Source organism: Lutjanus erythropterus, chromosome 21 (assembly GCF_056507025.1).
Source record: "Lutjanus erythropterus isolate fLutEry1 chromosome 21, fLutEry1.hap2, whole genome shotgun sequence".
In the NCBI taxonomy this organism is placed as follows: domain Eukaryota; kingdom Metazoa; phylum Chordata; class Actinopteri; order Lutjaniformes; family Lutjanidae; genus Lutjanus; species Lutjanus erythropterus.
In genome coordinates this window covers 24,314,212-24,335,001 of record NC_139337.1, presented here as the reverse complement: position 1 = coordinate 24,335,001, position 20,790 = coordinate 24,314,212, and the positions used below count along the sequence as shown (strand labels likewise).

Here is a 20,790-nt window from a genome sequence, read left to right as displayed (position 1 = left end):
TTGATGATCGATGATTGATTAATCGTTTCAGTTCTTTTTCAAGCAAAAACGTCAAACAGTTGCTCGAGCTTCTTAAATGTGATTATTCACTGCTTGTTCTTGTCATTTATAGAAGTAAATGAAGAGTCTTTGAGTTTTGGACTGTTGGTTGGACAGAAGAAACAATTTGAAGGCATCACTGTGGGCTCTGGGAAAGTGTGATGAGCATCTTTGATATTTTATAGACTAAACAATTAATCAATTAATTGTGAAAATTAATCATGAATAAATAATTAAAACAATCCTTGGTTATTAAACACAACCAATCTTTTCATCGCACAAAAATGTATTTCTTATAGAGTGTGAGTTTTCCTAAATCGTTTTTTGTGTTTTTTATAATTCAGCTGGTTCTGGTGTCCACCTTAATTGATTTCCCAGTCCAAATCCGTCATGAGATCTCAGGAAACAAACGCTCCCTGTAGGACGCCATAAAAACCGACCCCCCACCCCCCCCAGCCCTGAACTTGAATCCGACCCTCCCTCGGTGTGCGCGTTGTAACTGTACGTGACCCTGCCGCTCACTGATTCATCCTCCAGAGGTCTCTGACATGACTCACAGATCAAAAGGATTAGCCTCCCTCCAACCTGCGCCCCCACCCACACGGATCGCGCCGCACTCATAATACTCCCATCCACCCGCTCCCTCACTCAGATAACATCTCTCCAACCCCTGGGTCTTAATAGAGATGGATCTAGTTGCCTCTCACCTGACCTCCTCTGATCTCAAACAGGAATTAAACTGATACGGAGAATCAAGATTCCTCCTAATAGCAATCGAAGCTCACCAATCAATTTCAAATATCATTTTTAAGGGTCTGCTGAGGTTTTGTCGTCCATATCTGCTCCGCTGGGGGTTGCGTCCAGATGTGCATGTGTGTGCTGAGTGTGCATCTGCGTTCTGAGTGTATATATGCATCATGCTTCGTGCGTTGGTGTATGTTTCACTTTATTCACCATCTGCAGGGCTGAGGCCCCGGGTGGCTGACAGAACAGAGATGGAGGGGCTGCTGTGGAGTGAGCGGATGTAGTCCATGTATGGGTTGATGTAGGGGTGCGGAGGGTGAAAGGGCGACTCCGCCCCCACGGAGGGGTTCCGCTGGGGCGAGATCCGGATGAGGGAGATGTCGGAGAACGCCGGACTGCCCGCTAGCGCAGGAGGCCTGCAGAGACACACGGGGAAGCAAATATAGGAAGAACGTGAATACATATGTTAAATCGCCCACAAACTCTAACATTCACACGCATTTACTGAGGAAAATGTGTGTGAATGCTGTAAAAATTGATGCTGATTGGACTGAACAAGCAACTCTCATGTTCAAATAACCAGAACTATCCCTTTAAAGTATAAATAAAACTGACTTAACTTGAAAACTCATATGCAGTTTACAGTCAAGTCTAATAAAAGTTGAACCCTGTGTGAACATTAGTGCCATAGACTCTTATAATAAACAATTCTTCAACAAGCAGAAAATTAAATTATTATGAAAGATATTAAAAAGTCTTTAACATCACACATAAATCTCTGTCTGCAATCAGTCTAATTAAGTCACCGCATGTGGAATAATCACATCTTATGACTCAACTCACAGTATTCACACGCATTTTCCTCAGTAAGCGCATGTGAACTCTGTAAACACTGATGCTTATAGGACTGATTTTTGGATGATAATCCAAAATATTTTTCGCAGTTAAAAAGGTTTTGGGAGGATTTTTTTTTCCTCGTCCAAATTGAGGGTCTAAGGATACAGGGTGTCATCTGCTCTGCAGATTGTAAAGCCCCTGGGGGCAAATTTGTGATGTTAGGCTGTATGAATAAAACCTACTTGACCTGACTTGTAAACACATTTGCGGCTTCCAGTGAAGGTTGATAAAAGTTGAACCCAGTGTAAACACTCAGGGCTTAGGCTCATATAATAAACAATGTTTTAAAATGCAGAACATTAAACAGTTCTAAAAGATATTAAAAAGTCAAATCAGACCATAAATCAGACTAAGTAAGTGCCCACATGTGGAATAATAACTTCTTTTGACTCATCTCAAAATAAAACTTGCAGCATTCACATGCATTTACAGAGAAAACGCAAGTGAATGCTGCAAAGACTGATACTTAAATGACTGATCAGAGATGATAATCCCCTTTTTTCTGGTTAAAGGGGTTCTTGTCTTAGTTTTTCCTTATTTGAATTGAGCATTTAAAGATTGAGGGTGTCATATGATCTGCAGATTGCCCTTGAGACAAATTTGTGACATTGGGCTGAATAAATAAAATTGATTTGGCAGTTTATCGTAAAGTCTGCTAAGAGTTAATCCCAGTGTGAATATTCCTGCCATGGACTAAACTATGCTACAAAAATAAATATTAACAGCATTCACTTGCATTTACTGAGGAAAATGTGTCATTTTTTTATGAATAACATAAATCTCAACATAAATTGTGGAATAAGAACGTCTTTTGATTTGATTAAGCTCTTACGTCTCCAACATTGTGCAAACAAAACATCTACAATCCAAGTTGACTCCACAGTCTAAACAGGGGGCATCTTGCTCATTTCATCAGGTCTGACAGGCTCCGACCGTCCAGGTTTTGCTACCGAGGGTCGGCTGGCAGAGGCAAGGCCAGACAAATGGACTGTGACACTATCTCTCTCTCTGCATCTGCAAGGCAGAGAGGAGAGCGCTGCATTCCAACTGCTCCCTACGCAGACATTTCCTCAGATCAAAGGCAGCTTTCACCACTGTGTCTTAATCAGAGGGAAACGTTAGACCGAGCTCACCGCGTGGCCAGCGCCAGACAAGCAACGCTACACCACTTTACTCAGATGGCTTCAAACTTGGCTTCGAGCTGAGACCGTGTACGGAATTGCACATGACGGATACAATGTTGTACAAAATCCATCTGCAAGTCTCACACAAGATGCACAATCGTCTTCTTTAAATAGACAATATGAGCATTATCGGGCTATTCTTTTTATCAAAAACCTTCACTGTGGATCGTCTCTACGGTGTGAGATGTGAAATAAAGTTGAGAACAATCGAGAAAACTTCTTATGAGCTAAGTTTGAGATGAACTAATTTGTCTCCCCTCTTATAATTGGCTAGGAGGGCTAGGAAACTTCATAATGATGGCCTTCACCACAAAGGCCTTCCCCTGAGGATGTGGAGAAATCCACATATCAGCCAGACATTAACAGGCTAAGAGATTAGACTGAATTAGCCCCTCCACTTCTCTGTGGCTCCCCAGTGGACCAGTCTACTGTGACAAAAGACCCCAGGAGAAGGAGAGGATGAGCGAAGGAGGGAGGGAGAGAAAAAGTGGGGGTTTTAAGAGGGAGGTGATATGGAAAAGGGTGGGAAAAGACGGGAGAAAGGGGAAGAAAGAGTGAGAGACCTGGCCCAGAGTTTGTCTCACAGTGACCTTGAGCAAGGCCAAGGGAGCGGAACAGCCCAATTACGACCTCCGCCCCTTCCCCTGATCCCCTACCGGCCCCTCCGTCCCTCCACTTCACAGCCCCCCTAATGAAAGAGCTCAGGCCAGGGCAAATAATGAGCACTGAGGAGCGGAAACAACACACACACACACACACACACACACACACACACACACACACACACTCGAGGATAGACACAGACACATATGTGTACACAGGCATTCACACATAAAAACTTTGTCTTCAGGAGCCTTTCTGTAATGAGCCCAGAGGGGTTATGGGACGATTTTAAAGGCTTTCACTGTGTTCAAGTGTGTGACAACATGTCTCAGTGATGCTGAAGCAGGTGTATGTGAAAAAGACAACAGCAGTCTCAGGAGGGGCGGTCCTGAGGGGAAACACAGTAAAAGCCTCAATGTTAAAGGGATAGTTCGGATTGTTTGAAGTGCGGTTGTGTAAGGTATTTATCGATAATCAGTGTATTACCTACAGTAGATGACCCCTAGCTTGGAGAAGCAGCAGGAGGAAGCTGAAGGAGGATGAGTGAATGCTGAAAGTTTTATTTAGTTTGTAGTGCATTTAAAATATGTCTTCATGTTCTGGGTTCTGGGTTAGTTTTGTGTATTTTTGTGTGACTTCTGTGTTTAAAGTAATAGTTCAGATAGATGAAATGATAAAACAAACCGATCAAGGCCAGACCAGCAACTTGTGCCTTCTGCAAGGAGTCTGGCTGAGCGAAAGAAAACTGGTACTCCTGCTGCTTCTCCAAACTGAGGGTGAGCTGACCGCCATCTACCGTACCGCACTGACTATCAATAAGTACATCATGCAACGCCACCTTAAATAACCTGAACTATCCCTTTAAAGTGTGCAAACATGACAGATCAAGGGATTGCATCTGATGTTGAAACAATGGAATTGGTTATGGAATTTTTCTTCACCTCCATTTGATTGGTGCGTTTCTGCACGTCTCCTGTCAGAGGATTCATGAGAAATTGTTTTACTTCCTCCACACCTAGCAGGCCACGCTGAGGGCAACTGTGCACATCAAAACAGGTGTGTGAAGGAGTGTGTTTATGATAAGCAAAGTCATGTGCCCACACGCCACCATTACATGCCTCATTTACACAGATCACAACACAGCTGCGGAGTGACGCTCACTTTGATGTCACATGGCTGACCATGCATCTCGTACGCACACGTACACACAGGAGCACATGCAGCTGAGGGAAAACACAAAAAACCTGCTTTGTCAGAAGAGAATTGAAATAGAAACGGGAACGTTTTAATCACATCCTGCACCTGACATTTAGTGGGAAAGCATATGAAATGGCTGCATATGACATTTTTCAGACATTTAATATAGAAATTAGACCCCAGAAGCAGAGGTAGAAAAACTTCATGGCATTTTTTTTCTTTGTCTGGCCCTGCATACGCCTGTTTGAGGAGAGCCAGACACCCACTCTGGCTGCCATGACACTGATTAACCCTGTCATGCGTTGGCTGCATCTCCCTACAGTGACCCTGGCAAAATGCCTCAGCTTGCCTTGTTTTTCCAATTAACTTAGCGAATAAGAGCAGAGCCCTACTGGAACGCCGGAGCACTGAAATCAGAAAACAAAAGCAGAGAGCGCACACATGTTGATTAGATGGGAGACGGTGGCACAGGGAGTTATTATTCAGCCTGCTGAAAAGGTGAAAAGGGAAAGAAAAGTTTGCAAGGAGGAGGACGGTCAAGGGCACGAACAGTAGTCTGGAGGAGCGCGTGAAGATAGGGACTCTGAATTGGGAGGCGAGGGTGGACAGAAGAGTTAGGAGAGAGGGGGAGCTGGAGAAGCGGGAGAGAAAAAGAGGTCTCATAGGGTTCGAAGCCAGGTGTGAGGGGATTTGAGGAGGACAGGAGGGAGATGGATGGTTCGGAGGAGTGTGGTGCGGCTCTGTACTAGTGAGAGAAAAAGCAAGAGAGTGTCCGACCCGCCGTGTTCAGCTGCTCTCTGCCGGGTCGTGATCGTCTTAGCATCTGCCAGTATGCATTAATCAACATGACGAAAGGAAGTAATCTGACAATGTGCAGAGTGTGTGCAGGAATGTTCACCCCGTGTGTGCGCGAGTAGGTGTGTGCCAGAGAAGTAGCGTCTTAGTTACACCTGATTTAAGATTTACATCAAAGCTGTACCGCGGGGTCTGCAGGCTTTCTCTGCCTTAAAAAACTTCTCCTTCACTCCTCTACTTCCATTCGTGGGTTTATAATTCCTATTAACCCTCACAGAGGACGTCGTGCAAACAGGGCACAGGGAACGCCTGAGCTCCTGACATATGGAAGCCATTTCCTTTCACGTGGCCTCGCTTAAACCAGCCAGCGCCTCTTTAAGACATTGCATGTTTACACGGGGCGGTCTGTGGATTTTAAACTGTCGTCTTATTTCACCGGATGAATACACACTTGCCAAGTGTAAATATGCCCCCTAAAGATCTTGAGGTTTCATGGAGGGGTGTGTGTTCATGTAAACAGGCCTTGAATCTTTGTTTGGAACAAGGTTATATCAACACTAATAATTTTTTTTTTCAGTGAAAGCTGCAGCAGAAACACACAGTTGTGGTGAAGGTTGATGACTTCACTTAGGACAGAAGGTATCATTGTGGCGCAGCAGTTAGACCTGGTGGTATTGACACAGCGGTCTGCTAAAACAGGAACCGTGCTTTGCAAAATACTTTTAGCTCGAGCATGAAATGGTCACGCATGAAATAAAATGAGAATTTCTTGATGTGTGCTTCACCGAAGGGTACAGGAAATTGCTGAGTCCAAATCCAATAATCCAGCAACTCTGAATGTTCATAGACCATCAGGTTTTTTTTTTTTCACCCACAGCTGCTGGAGTGGTCCAAGAAGGAGATTTGAAGAAGAAAAAACAAAGAAGCTGAGAGTCACGATACCAACCAAGTCCAACAGAGGTTAGATTAAACCCCAATCCTTGTAGCATTTCAAGCTGGAGTGCAGGACTTCTAAATGCAAATGAACATCAGATACAGTCGAAACCTTGCCAAACAAGTTCACAGCTTCACGCAATGCTGATCAAGCTCATCACAGCAAGGTAAACCTCTGTGTGTTTCACAGTATACAAGAGTTTTAAAAATCTGGTGCCTGTGATGGCATTTTGCTACAGCAGGTGACACGAGTGTACAGCGGAAAAACCCAAGAAGCAAGAAAAGCTTCTGTTTCTCCAGATAAAAAAAGTAAACTCAGTGTTCAGAGGGAGGATTACATTTTATAATAACAAGGGATAGGTATGTATATATAAAAAATAGTATAGATATTAAGCACCTTAACAGTCAGTGTTTACGGCCAATTACTGGAGCTAATTTAATCTCATTTAACTGTTGCTATAAATGCTTTAACCACTGCTTTTCATCTTGGTGAATTACAAGTTAGATTTATTAGATACAGGTGATGTCTAGCATTTTTCTATGCTGGTTTTATAGTGAAAATTATAAGCATGTTTCCAGTGCATCGTACGGCTCAGAACAACTCGACTTAATGCGCTTTTGATAACAGGTATTTTCGCAAGTTCATTTTCCGCTGCACTGATATCGCTCAATGTAGGCAGGACGTGTGCAGGATCACGGGTCACGCAGCGCTTTCACTACACCGTTTAGTATTGGCTCAGTAGGAACCATTGAGCAAGATCATACCAAAACAAGAGTAGTCAAGTCAGACAGTACCGTGCAGTGGAAATACAACGTTACTGGCAGTTTACACAGAGTGCAAACAAAACTGGCTGCACTGGTGGCGGCGCGTTGCTTCAGACACCGGTGAGACGGTTAAATGCAATCCAGGAGGTCTAGTTTGAGAAACAAATTAATGCATTCAAAGACCTTTCAGGTGCCAAAATGCTTCACAGCAGTTAACATATGAGAAATACAGCGGGTTACAAAGTAATCAAGCAGGATTGTGCACTTGCAAGTATTCGATTAGCCAGTGCAGCACCTTGCTAGGTGACGCTGCATAGTATTACAGCAAAAGTGGAGCCAGTTTCTTTTTTTTGCATTAATTTGTCGGTATTTTTTCTCGGTTTGAAACAAAAATAAGTAGCTATGAATGGGAACTTCCATTCTATACATTTATTGATGATACAAATGCAGGACATAGCATCGTTTTAGTGTAGTAGAAAACTATTACAGTGAGGTTGCACAATATTTTAAGGTGATCAGTTTGCACTGGAAGGAACTTTGAAAATGGTGTCCTTGTATATGTGAAATATACAGAAAGAGGAGGTAGAAAAATACAAGTGCACAGGTTAAACCCATGTAGACTCATCTGTCCTGACATGTTACACCTGTGGCCACAAGGGGCTGAGTGAGTGAGGTGGGAACTGCTGTTTCGGAGGGAACTGGGATCAGTCAGGTCCTCTCCTGACAGCATCACACACCGATTCCCCCTCCAACCTCACCTCAATCTCACCACCTCATAGAAACCTGTGCCCCCCACCACCACCCACCCCACCCACACCACCCTCCAACCCCCACCCCCTGACCCACCCAGCCACGGCACAGGGCTGCCACCGCTCTGAAAGCCTAAACCAGAGGGGAGGAAGAGAGGGGCTCCTGACAGCGGAAACAGAAGCACTTTAAAGCTCCAAACCCTTTCACTGAGATCAAAGGGCCACAGGAACAGAGCCAGCTGAGACCCAAGGAGAGAGGAGAGGAGCTGAGACAAGAGCAGAGAGAGAAGACAGACAGGCCGAGAGACAGACACAAACAGAGGAAGGTGGATATATTCTGGGTTCCTAATGATTCGATGGGAAAGTCTTCATTAAGTTCCACCACTGGAGCACATTCCAATGACTTCATTTTCCACATTACTAATGACAATTACAGCAGCAGTTAAAACTGAATTTTACTTTCAGATGCAGTTTGCCTTCTGTCAACCCACGGGCCGGTGGATGTGGCTGCTTTGCATGTTCTCACAAAAAGTAGTACATATAAAAATACATCTTTTTTCCATCCTGACAACAAACAACAACCAACAATTTCTAACCCTGAAATGAAGCTTGTTGGAAATACTCCTAAGTGGATACATGCTGTGACGCAGATGGTGAGTGAAGATCTTAAAAAATGTTGTTGTGTGATTATTGTGCCATAAATCTTTCAGAAACATGACTGTCGCACATCTGCTTGCCAGCAATGTTGCCACAGGCATATTTTTCTGTTTCTGTTGTCAGATAAGCTGGTGATTTGGTCAAGGGTGTCAATGCCAACAGGCCAAAATAACCATGAAAGGTACGATGTGAAGCAATTTACATGTATTAATCACTGTGTATTGCCAATATGTGAACAGACTGAAATGTAACTTCAAAAATGAAACCTTCCCCAACTTTCTCAGTTGCCTGGGGACTGGTTTCTATGTAAAGGGGAAATTTCTGGGAAAATCCAAAGGATGTGACATTTATGTTCACTCTCAAAGGCCTTGCTTCTCACCAGTTCCCTTACAGTGTGCAACACTAGCTAATGTTAGCTTACAAATGGAGTCCGCTAATGTCACTCAACCCTAACTCTGCTTAACTCATCCATCAACATGTTGCTGGTCTCGCGATGCTAACATGAGCAACAGAATGCTGACTGCACTTAATGGCCACTGGTGTCATAAATAGCAAGAATTTTCTGGAAATGCCTCATAATACCAATGCTGACCAATGACGGTTATTGCTGCTCCCACGAGTTGATGTAGCTCATCGCAACTCCTTCACCAGACATGTAGTGCTATTTGTTTGTATGATGCAATAAATGTCAATATGACAATTTTGGCCAATCCACTTATTTTTATCATCTCTCTTGCATGACAAAGGCCTACGAATTAGTGATGATTGGATGTTCAAGCACTTAAAAAACAGATTATGTGACCAAATATTACATTTCTTCATTTGGAAGAGAAAAAGTAGTGGCGCATCAGTGCACCCCTGCAGCACTACACCCGTGTCCCTATTGCACAACAATAAATGAGGCTTTACTAATGCACTTTTTTGCTTTAATGCCAGTAAGTTAAAAGAGGAGATGAAGCTTTTAGCTACTTTGTAAAATTTTGGCATTTTACTGTAGCCAGCAAAAACACCCCTAAAAAAATCCCACAGAGGTTGCAGTTATTTTATTTCAGGCGTTCACCCTCTTAAAGCAAATCAAAACAAGTAAGCAGGGGGTCAGAGTCTTGCTCAAGGTCATCTTAACAGATCAGATGTTGCACAGATCTAATCTGTCTTTCTTTGGCTGCAGCTCTCATATTTGAACTGAGCTTTCTGTAAATGTAATAACTAAACTGGTGAATTTCAGAGATAAATCAAGGCCAGAAACTTCTGTCTGTTAGCTTTTTCCATGTGCATTAACAGTTAAAGTTTGTTGCCCATGTAATCTGAATTTCCTCCTCTCCTCCTCTTTTTTTTCCCTCCGGCTGGGCAGAGCAGACCGTGGGCTGGCATGGCATGGCGAGGTTGCCAGGCGTTCAGGGTAACTATGTTCCCCCGGAGCTGCTCGGGCTCTGTGTGACCCCCTGACATCAAAGGCCTGGGTGGGTTCAGGGGGTGGGGACGGCTTTCTATTCATGGTCACATCAAGCAGGATTCCCTCTCTGTGGGATACCTCTGGAGGCGTGCCAGACATTCCCATACACTGCACAGTCAGTTCACACACACACACTCGCTGTCCAGTTGAATACCCAGCGCTCTCCTTCAGTTTCTCCGTCTCCTCCCCCTGTGTGTTTCACTCACACTCACATTGTCTACATGGAGGCAGCAGAAAGAGCACACATGCACACTCGCCCTGCCAGAAAGATGTACAGTACATCCCTGTAGGCACGTATCACTTCCACGCCACTGGACTGATAACATATGTTTATCAACAGGAGCCAGCGAGTGTGACAGGCTCAAGTCATAACAAACGGGTCCAGGTGTCAGAGGATCTGGTTTTAACTGCTGTTTGTGTGAACTCTAGTCATGAACCCACTGAAGATGTGTCACACACCAAAAATGCTCCTTGTTCTAAGTGTGAACCAACTGTGATGTTACCCACTGGTTTGTGGAAACTTTGCATTACAGAGGTTGTCATGTAGATTTTTTGTGACCAGTGCATGCGTAGTATCAAGGACAGCTGGAGCTGGTGAGGGACGTAGTGCCACTTGGTTTTGTTGCGTCCGCTCAGCAGGAAATAACGGCAGCCTGCCTGGTCACAATCTTTCATGTATTACACCTAAACAGTGCAACAGTGTTTCTGAAAAGGGGACAAATAAGCAGAATATTGATCATATTTGATAAGTACTACTGTCATGGTTTGTTTTTTTTTTTTAGTTATTTCCTGTTTTATTTTGTAGTCCTGATCTTCCCTCATGTGTCTTAACTTTACTTACTGTCTTTCTCCTTTTCCTGCTCATTTGTTACACCTGTGTCTGATGAGTTCCTTGTCTATTTGGTCAAAATTAAGGTCCAAAAACAAACAAACCCTGCAAGGGAATGTGAGGAACACAAGGTCCAGAAAAAAAAAATTGTCCAACAAATGCAACAAAGGTCTGAAACAGAGGGAATGACATGAAAGGACAAAGACGAACTTCATCCACTGTTTTAATATATGATCCATGTTTTAAATCAAAGCGCCTCTACACTCCCCACACTTCAACAAAGGGTTGAAGGCTTTACAGGATTATTTATCAGAAACGACAGAATCTTTTCACTACTGGCTCTGGTTCCAAATTACAATTAAACACAATTGTCGTTTTGAAAAGTTTATGTTGGGCTTTGCCACGCAGCGGGGACTTTTTTTTCACAGGCCGTTTCGAAAACCATTTTCCACACCGCAATTAAATGTAATTTCAGCCATCGAGATAAGAGTGTCTGCCAAAACAAATCAACAGACTATATAGCAAGAAAATGAAAACATGAAAGTGAAATTACACAAAATGAGCCTGCCTTTTTTCCTGTAATTTCAAGGGGGCTGGCATCAGGGAACATGAGACCAAAAAAAAGGTTTTCTTGTTCTCTTTTGGTCCTTTCCCATGCTTGATTTTGCTCTTTTACAAACAGAACAATCGTTTTGCATGAAGCATTCCTCCTTCATCTCGACTAGCTGCAAATTACTTGATGCCTGCTTTTTTTTTTCAAAGCAAGCACAGGTGGATTAAGGTGGATGAATTAGCACTGCTCTCAGTGAGTGTTTTGACTTCCTCTGGCATGCCCCGGGCTAGAGAGAAGACAGGAGGGGACTCCTGGGTGTTGAAGTGTTAAACTTCTGAAAACAGGGAGGAAGCACATCTATCTTTCCTTTTCCTCTCAAGTAATGTCTCGATGGCCCCGATGCCTTTTACACAAAAACTCAGCTGATGCCTGCAGCTAAACCGGGTTTAAGTTCCACACCCCACCGCCTTCGCCAGCCCGACGAGTCAGGTAATGAGCGTGCGCGTCCGTGTGTGTGTGTACAGCCCCATCTCAGGTGAGGAGGAATGAGTGTGGCCCAGGGCTGCGAGGAGCGGCGTGGATCCCCCTCAATTCACCACGTCACGCTGGGCTGCTGAAATGAGCAGCCGCACGGATGGGCCTGAGCAAATCACAAACAATACACAGCGCTACAAGACAGCAGAGACACACTGCTGGAGATGGTTAATCCTTCAGACAGAGATCTGAGGTAGAACAACAGAAAAAAAGGGAGGTAGGGAGGAAGAGGAGGGAGGGAGGGAGTGCTGAGGAGCATCAGGTACAAGACACAAAAATATATGTTTCCTTCTCGGCGCTGAAAATCTCCTTTTCAGAATGAAATCCATCACGTTTTCCTAATACATACTTCTTGCAGAGGAGGGGAAGGAAAGGAAAATCTGGACAGAAGAAAGGCAAGTGCTGGTGGGAAAGTGAACAGACACAGCCTACTTTATTCTCGCCATTTCATCCATCTTGTTGGACTAATAAAATGTCAAGTGGAGTTCCTTGATATTTAATCATGAAGGGGCTGAGTGCGTGGTGGTGCCAAGCTCAGGCTTGCCGAAGCTCTAGGAGGCTTAAACACGGACCTGTGTAAAGTTTGGATATACCCAAAGGAGGATGTTTCACAAACCTGCTGCATAAGTGCCACAAACTGGGAATGAATGGGAGGGAATTCCTAATAAGACTGCTTTAGGAAGTATTTACCTTTCTGACTTTGGCTCTAAGATCAAGTTTCCCAGCTTTATTTGATCCTTTAACTCTTTGAACTCTTATTGTGATGTTATTTCTTCAGATGCTTTATATCCCTGAACTCTGTACAGCCTAAGCTACAATTTAAGTCAATAAAACATAAAAATTGATAAAAGTACTTAAATTGTGCCGTAAATAATCAAAAAAAAGTTGACATTTTCATCAAAGGATTTTGTTTTGTCATTTTCTAGATTATCTTAATATGTTTAACCTAAGCTCAGAATTACTGACTCAATCCTATTTCTGTCATTCTCTCTCTGATGTGAACTATCAATGTGTCTCTTCTCCCCTGCAGTCACCACTTCACAGCGCCACCTTGTGTTGCCACCATGTTTTGTACCGCACGAAACGTAATGTAACAACGTCATTACAAGCGTACAACGTGATAACACAAGAAACTGCAAAAAGAATGAATGCCCTAGCTATTATTTTTATTCCAGATCAATTTAAACATGCAATATATAGGCTCTGCCACTAGGGGCCTCTCACATTAAAACAAAAACAGAACACAGAGTTAAATGAGGTTGTAAAGTAGACTTGAGTAGAAATCATGTTCATGTATGAGGTAAAATTAAAGTTTTATTCATGTTATGTTAAGTCATGTTTGCCAACTTCCTTCCTCAGTCTCTGATGTGTTTTCCCAGAAGTTATAGCAACTATCATCTATCTAGCAAAGGCTAGTGGAAAATGCACCACTACCTTTAATAAATTATGGATTTGTCTGCGTTTGAACATTGTTGGAAACATTTGGCACAATGTAACACAACTCAACAAAATATATAACTGAGTGTTGTTAGTTGTGCAGAAGTTATGCAGAAATGTTACATATTATAACTTTAAAAAGGATCATGAAAACAATGATCTGCCATGTCCAGTGGAGTTAAATAATCTTCCTACTGTAGTAAAATCACTGCATGCGTCAAAACATGATGGACATGCAGTAAAAAGTGTGCTGCATTCTCATAAGTGTGGTCACTCTGCAGCTGCGTGCACGACTGCGCATACTTGTGCAGATCCCACCGGACAACTTCACAAGCTGACCTCCTCCGCCCAAAATAAATAAAATAAAATAAAGTGAGGTATCATGGGAGACAGAAGTAGGATTTCTTTTCAGCTCATTCCAAACTCCAAACGACATTATTAGACAAAACTATTCTCTATCAGATGTAATGGACACCACATCTGATAAGGGAGATAACGAAGGGATGAGAGAATACAATCGCTTTATGTGGTATGAATTAATTTTCATTGGTGGGGAAAAGTGTAAAAGGAGTGAAATATTTTCTGATTTAGAAGATAAACAAAAAAGAAAAAAAAAGAGGAGAGGAGGTGCAGAAGCTGCGAGGGAGGCAATGAACTCATTTCCTCTCACATTAAAACTCTGAATGGTCTTTAGCAGAACTTAAACTGGACTGAAGGCATTTTAAAACGCGTGGTGATATTTCACACTGTTGCGTTTCGGTTCCACATATTGAAGGTTTGACTAGGAGAGATGGAGGGAGGAAAGGAAGGGAGGGACAGAGGGAGGATGGAAAATGAGGAGAGAGCTGGAGAGGATTTATGACCCTGTTCCCCTGGTCTCGTTACTCGCTGTAACTGGCCCCCAGAGTGGGATCGCGGGGTCTGGAGCCCACAGCCCGGAGATCAGAGTAATGGAAATTCCACATTTCTACACTGCTACAGCATGACGTCTGCAGGGCACAGGCTGAAAAAAAAGAAAAACTCTCAATTTCTTAAAAGTCTAGAGCCAAAATTGATTATCGTGCATTAGGTAAGGAGTGAAATATTTCCTTGCGGAGAGGTAAAAGTGACAGCTTCTTTTTGTACAAGGCTTTTTTTAAAAAACTAGTATTTGTGAAGAGACACATCAGGACAGCCGCTGCCTGAGGTTGTACTGGAGACGGGCGGCGTGCTCGCTGCCAGCGCTGGGTAATATCTTGACAGTCACTGCTGTTCTCTAATAGCTCCCCGCCAATGAGAGGAGGGTCTTTTTACAAAGCCAATTAAGAAGCGGCACAGCTCATAAAAGTGACAGTCTGCCACACCCATCGAGTAAGTTACCACCAAAGCCACTAAAGACCATAAGCTTTTACTTATGTGCTCTTTATGAATGTAATAAGTCACACAAATTAGATGTTACTTAAGGTTTGTTGAGTCTGTCTGTCAGTAACATTTGGAATTAGAGCTGATATTAAATTAAACAGCAAGTATTTTAATCATTTCAGTCATTTTTCAATCTACAATAAAGACCTAATCGTACTTTATTTTACTGTACGACTCCTTTTTGATCCTCTGGTCGCTTGTTTGCTTAATTTTGCAGCTTACATGATGAAGCCTTACTGCTTAAAGGTGAGATTCTTTCTATAATACTCCGGGGGAGTTTTAAATCTTACCTGCACAATTTGCTTCTTTTCTTTTGCTTCTTCTGCTTTGTTTTATTCAGAAAATAAAACTACACAAACATTGTTTGGTTCCAGTTTATCCAATGTTATGTAAACTGATAATCGATGATTGATGAACCTTGGGCAAATTAATCAATAAAATAATAGCCTGATTAAGTCTGATTGGTTAATTATTTTATTTTATTATTTTTATTTTTATTTTATAAAAGGGCTGCTGACTGCTGCACTGTTTTTGTTTTGCAAATGTACACATATAATGCAAATATTCATTATTAAAGACAATTCAATGGCCTTTTTTTTGCATACAATTAGGTCATGGCTGCCTACTTTTATTTTACTTTTTTACAGAATGAAATCAGATGCATTTTTAAATTACACATGAATAAGATATGTTTGGGTTTTTTTTGTCAGAGTCAGTACTGATTATTAGTAATCAAGGAAACTGATTTACATTTGAAAAAGTGAAAATGAAAATCCTGGTGTCACAAACTTCATCACAAAACTTCACTCAAATGCCTTTATGCATACGTTTGAAGACTGACACTGAATTTTTTAATAAATCAATTAATAATATAGTACATTTTTAATCAGCCAGGCCAATAATCAGTCAAACCCCTGGGATTTTCTACTATTATTTGGTATATATCACAAATGTGGACTACAACTGTATATTCTGTGTTTAATTATTCGAAGGTTTCAATAAAACAATTATTTTGCAACATTATTAAATGTTTAAGATGAAACTGAACAATAAGAGACTAAGACTAAAAAAGAAAAAAATGAACACATATTTAAATGTTATTCTGTTTGTTTCATATTAAAGAGAAAAATAAAAACTGAAGAACTGCAAATAAAAAAAAAACAGCAGTGAAATAAATAAACTGACACTCACACACTATTTTAAACGTGTGTATATGTGTGTGTGTACGTGTGTGTATGTGTGTGTGTGTGTACGCGTGTGTGTGTGTGTGTGTGTGTGTGTGTAAGCATGGGTGCACACACTCATACACACATTAGCGCAGAGCTGTTGGCACCTGCCTGTTATCTCTTCCCCTCAGACCTGGTTTTCCATTGTGCTCCATGGGAGAGCTACAAATTGAGATCTCAAACATGAAGAGGGGGGCAAATGACTCGTGTGTAGAGAATCAAACCCGCTAATGTGTTACATGTGCAAATTCACAGGCCTCGTATTAGAGATTAATGTATCCCCGCCTTTTATCGAAAATGTACCTTTTTCTAAAGACACTTATAATGGAGCCTAAAATTAAATTCAAGGAGTAACACTGAAGAAAATTACACTGAAAAGGAAATATTTGTTAAAAGAATAATCAGGAATCAAAAGGAATAAAAAGGAACAATTTGTAGATTAGAAACACTGTGAATTCCTTGATTATTTGCCATAAAGATATAATAAATGTGTCATTTAGCAAAGAGCAAAAAAAGAGGTGTTAAAAATGCATGTGATATTTAATAACTACAAATACAAATACACCCACAGCAGCAGGAGCAGCCTCAGCGTAGGTAATCCTAGCCTGGTAAGTAGAGTTTTGGAACATGTCTTAACAGATCTCCACGGGTAATGACTCAACCCTAAAACCTTTACAGGCCTTGTCAAATATCTGCTGTGCCAAACTCTCTCTTTTTTTTTTCTTCCCCCCCACCCCAACCTGCTGGATCCATCATTCTCAAAATACACAGGTGCCTTCAAAATATCACGGTCCTGTGCTCGGGCTGAATAGAAAAAAGACTACACTGCCCATTTAGGCTTCAGAAACTGGTGTATTACAAAAAAATAGATATACTGTAACTTCAATCTGCCCACATTTCTGCTTAGGCATTTATCTCCTTTCTCTCTAAATCCTGAAATTGCCTCAGAAAAAAAAAAAAAGAGGGGGGGGGGGATACTTTCCCCTCTTCGCACATTTTCACAGAGTGGTGCACAACTTTCTTTCTTCCCCCCCTTTTTTTTTCTCCAGTGAAAATTGAAGAGGCTTTATGTCAAATACGGCTAAAGCCAGCCTCTCCATATCAAACAACGCAGCGCGAAAATTACTGTGGCGATGATAAGGCTGCCAGATAGAGTGGGAGAGGAGAGGCGAGGGGGGAGAAAAAAAAACTGAAAGGAAGTGACTCTACTCAATTATACTGCAAAATTGGTATGACTGAATATTTTTCATTCAGGTGACTGATAGTATCAGTGAAACTGCAATGCAGATAAATAAAGGAGCCTTCTGTCAAGAATAAACACCATTAATCATGAAGCCAGCGACTGCGTGACCGCCTGTCCCCCCGACTTACTCCATAGAGAAAGTATTAAAGAGGGAGGTGGGGGGGGCAGGGAGGCAGGAGGGGGAGAGGGGAAACCAGTGACTGCACCGTAGAGGGGTGACCTATGAAGTCACACAGAATGGGTTTTGGACAGTTAGAGAGGAGGATGAAAAAGTGGCCTTCGTCTCTCCACCCTGCCTCTCGGTGACAGCAGCCATATCTGGACAGAAATTATCAGATGAGATTATGAAATAATCATCAATTCTTCATGTAATTTATGGCTCCACTTCACATCCTCTGTTAGTCTAGACGATATTCAAATGTGAATATTAATGGAAAAAGCGTCAAGCAGGTTCTGACTCTTATGCCATTTTACTGCAGAGAATTTGAATAAATGTTGCTTGCAAACAGCCGCACTACAAAAAATATATACTTACAAATACAAATTCCAGCTAGTGTCTAGAGCCAGACTGATATACCTGTTATATTATCTGCCTGATATTGTCCTATTGCAACTATATAAGTCTATATCTGTATTAGCATATATGTTGTCCAAAACTTTTTTATAAACAGAAAATAATACAGATTTTTTTTTTAATTGTCAGCTTGTATATTTGATCCCTTTTCTTAATTCTAGTATTATCTTTTATTTGTTTATTTTTTATTTATAGTTATTAATTATTAAAAATTATTTAAAAAGTTTACTGTTTCCATGCCCTGATGTCATTTTGGGCAATAACGTTTATTGTTAAGTGGTAATATATCCTGCTATTGAAGTATGTTGACGCTTGAATACCCCACACGGCTGGGAATTTATAACCATAATCTGTGCAATTTGTGTGAATTAAGGGAACTTAATCCTAACACCATTTTGCATCTTAACAATGTAACACAATGCAACACAATAATAATAAATAATCCAATAATATATAATAAAAACACTACAGTAGATGCTCATTTTTGGCCTGTGATCCACAATTAAATTTCAGTTTTGGTCCACCAAGGAAAAAAGTTTGGGCATCCCTGTTCTATATTCTGTATAACGCATATTGACCGATATATCAATAACAGAATTTACTCAGTAATATTTGCATCAGCCCCAAAAACCCCGTATCAGCCTGGCCCTAACTGTGTCATAGACCTGGGTAATAAAACAACAGTGAGGGACATTCAAACAGCCAATCATTGAACAGGTGTGTTGATTAGTTGCACCATCGTCATTTGACACAAACAGCTTGGAGAGAGAAAATGCATGCAGACAGTGAGAACAGTCTATTAATGATATTACCTGCAGACCTTGATAAATAATGTGGTTAAATTCAACCTTTTTAACCCTGGTTTCATTAAAAATTATCAATGTCGACTGAAATGAAAGATAAAGAAGATAAAATCTGTAAAAATTTCTGTTGAAATTTGGCCTGAAAGCGAAATATCAACTATTAAATGAGGCCTTGACACAGCAAAGTCAGATCAAACCATAAAAAGCCAGTGATGAAGATGCACAAAAACATTTCTCCTCTAGCTTCTATAAAAGCTACACTACACCCTTTGTCTTTCTATTGTTTTGCATTATGTGTGTGTCTGTACTTGTGTGTGTGTGTGTGTGTGTGTGTGTGTGTGTTTGTGTGTGTGTGTGTGTGTGTGTGTGTGTTGCAATGCTCTGCCTCGTCCCATCTGGAAGGAGGTGTTGAGATAAGACCGTGGTCTTTATGCTAAGCAACACGCCGCTCCTCTATGCCCAGATTGGGCGCCCTGACAACAGTTTATGTAAATAACAAAACAACACGGCACACATCTTCAAAAAAAAAGGGAAAAAAAAAGAAAGAAAAATCTCTCTCCGCCAAAGGCAGAGGACAGCGAGGGAGAAGAAGCGTGTGAGATTCGGTGCATGGAAATAGTGTGAAATTGGCGAGAATCTCAGGTGCCAACAGAAAATAAGACTGGAATTTGGAGGTTAACAAGGTGATTTTGATACCACGTTGCAATCTCTACATAAAATTACACTCCTGAAGCAACAGCTTAACTCAGTTAACTTCCTCCTGGTTCATCGTTTCGGAGCTGAGGTTGCTGCAGCGATGACAGAGACGTGCCGTTGCTCTCCCCTGGTACCTCCAGAATACCTTCCAGTCAGGCCAGAGCCCGCAGCTGAACAAACACACTCCTGAATGAAATAACCACACAGGCCGGGGACACGGAAACACACCCCCACCTGCACTACTACCTCCACACTGACAGAAAATACAGTCCATGACTTTATTCATGAGTCACACTGAGAACTTTTCTTTAACATCAAACTTTGTTTTGGCACCTGTGAAATCGAGAAAGTTGCATTTTTCTAAATCTATTAAAGCGTCTTTAATGCAGTTTTGACTGCAACCTTTGCACAAAATACTCTCTGTATATGCTGTAAAACACACAGGAGTTTAGTGGGATTAAATAATCTGTTCTCATTAAAGCAAAGAAAAGAAAGCAATGAATTCTGTACAACTTAATATTTTAAATGTATTGCTTTCTTTCAGTTAACTTGATTGGTTTTTTGTTTTCAAACCTCATGAGACGATTCTGAACTTATTACTCAGCTCATGTTCAGGTATTTGTAAGGCAGCAGGCTAACTTATATTTTTAAGTTGAACCAAGTTATTCTGACTATGTTCAGGTAACTCACATTTTTAATTTAAATTTTTAACTTTAAATTGAACCAGCTTAAAAGGATTTACAGTGTTTTTCAGAACAGAAAAGTACAGTATATAAACTACTTTGTGTTTTGGTATGTAAAAAGTACAGAATGTTTTATTTTATTTTAGTTATTTGATTCAATGTTGATTTTGTAGTTTTAAGTAATTTGACACTTTTGCTCACAAGTTCAACAGAAAATCTTTTAATATTGTATATATAGTAGAAATATTTCATCACAACCCAGAAGTCAAACTTCAGGTCATTCTTTTTGCTTTACAACTTTATAAACTCCTTAATGGACTCCATCATTTTGACGAATTCTTTCCTAAATCCACATACGGTAAGTCTGCTAAAGGTTGCGAGTCAATTGCTTATCCCATAAGAATGTTTTGTTGTTTTAGTGGCCCCATTCACAGCACGAGGGCCCGGGACTCCAGAGTAAACTCCGATGCTGATAATTGACTTGTGACGAATACCTCTGTTTGTTCTGAGCGGTCTCCGGGTGACCGGGAGCCGGCGCTGAGCCGCATGAGAGGGCTGTTTTGTTTTGCTGTGTACCGTGGTCAGGCAATAAAGCCGGAATGAAAGGAGCGGTCTCTTCTCTTGGCCCCGACCTCCCCCCCCTAACTCCCATTAAGCCAGTCCCGCACAATGGCGGTGGCAGAGGGGACCAGAGCTCCCATGGAGAGCCTGCTCTTCACCGATCAATGTGTTTATTTAAGCAGGAAGCATCTTCTCTGGAGCAGGAAGGGCTCGTTTTTGGTGAGGGTGTTTCCA

General features: G+C 41.5%; 1 protein-coding gene across 1 annotated transcript in view; it reads right to left on the bottom strand.

Moving 5' to 3' along the window:
* Positions 1-20,790, bottom strand: part of gli3 (GLI family zinc finger 3) — a 132,852-nt gene that overhangs the window by 32,458 nt on the left and 79,604 nt on the right. Inside the window, exon 5 of the mRNA XM_084746838.1 lies at positions 994-1,199. Coding sequence (XP_084602964.1) covers positions 994-1,199 — 206 coding nt within the window. The remainder of the gene's footprint in view (positions 1-993; positions 1,200-20,790) is intronic.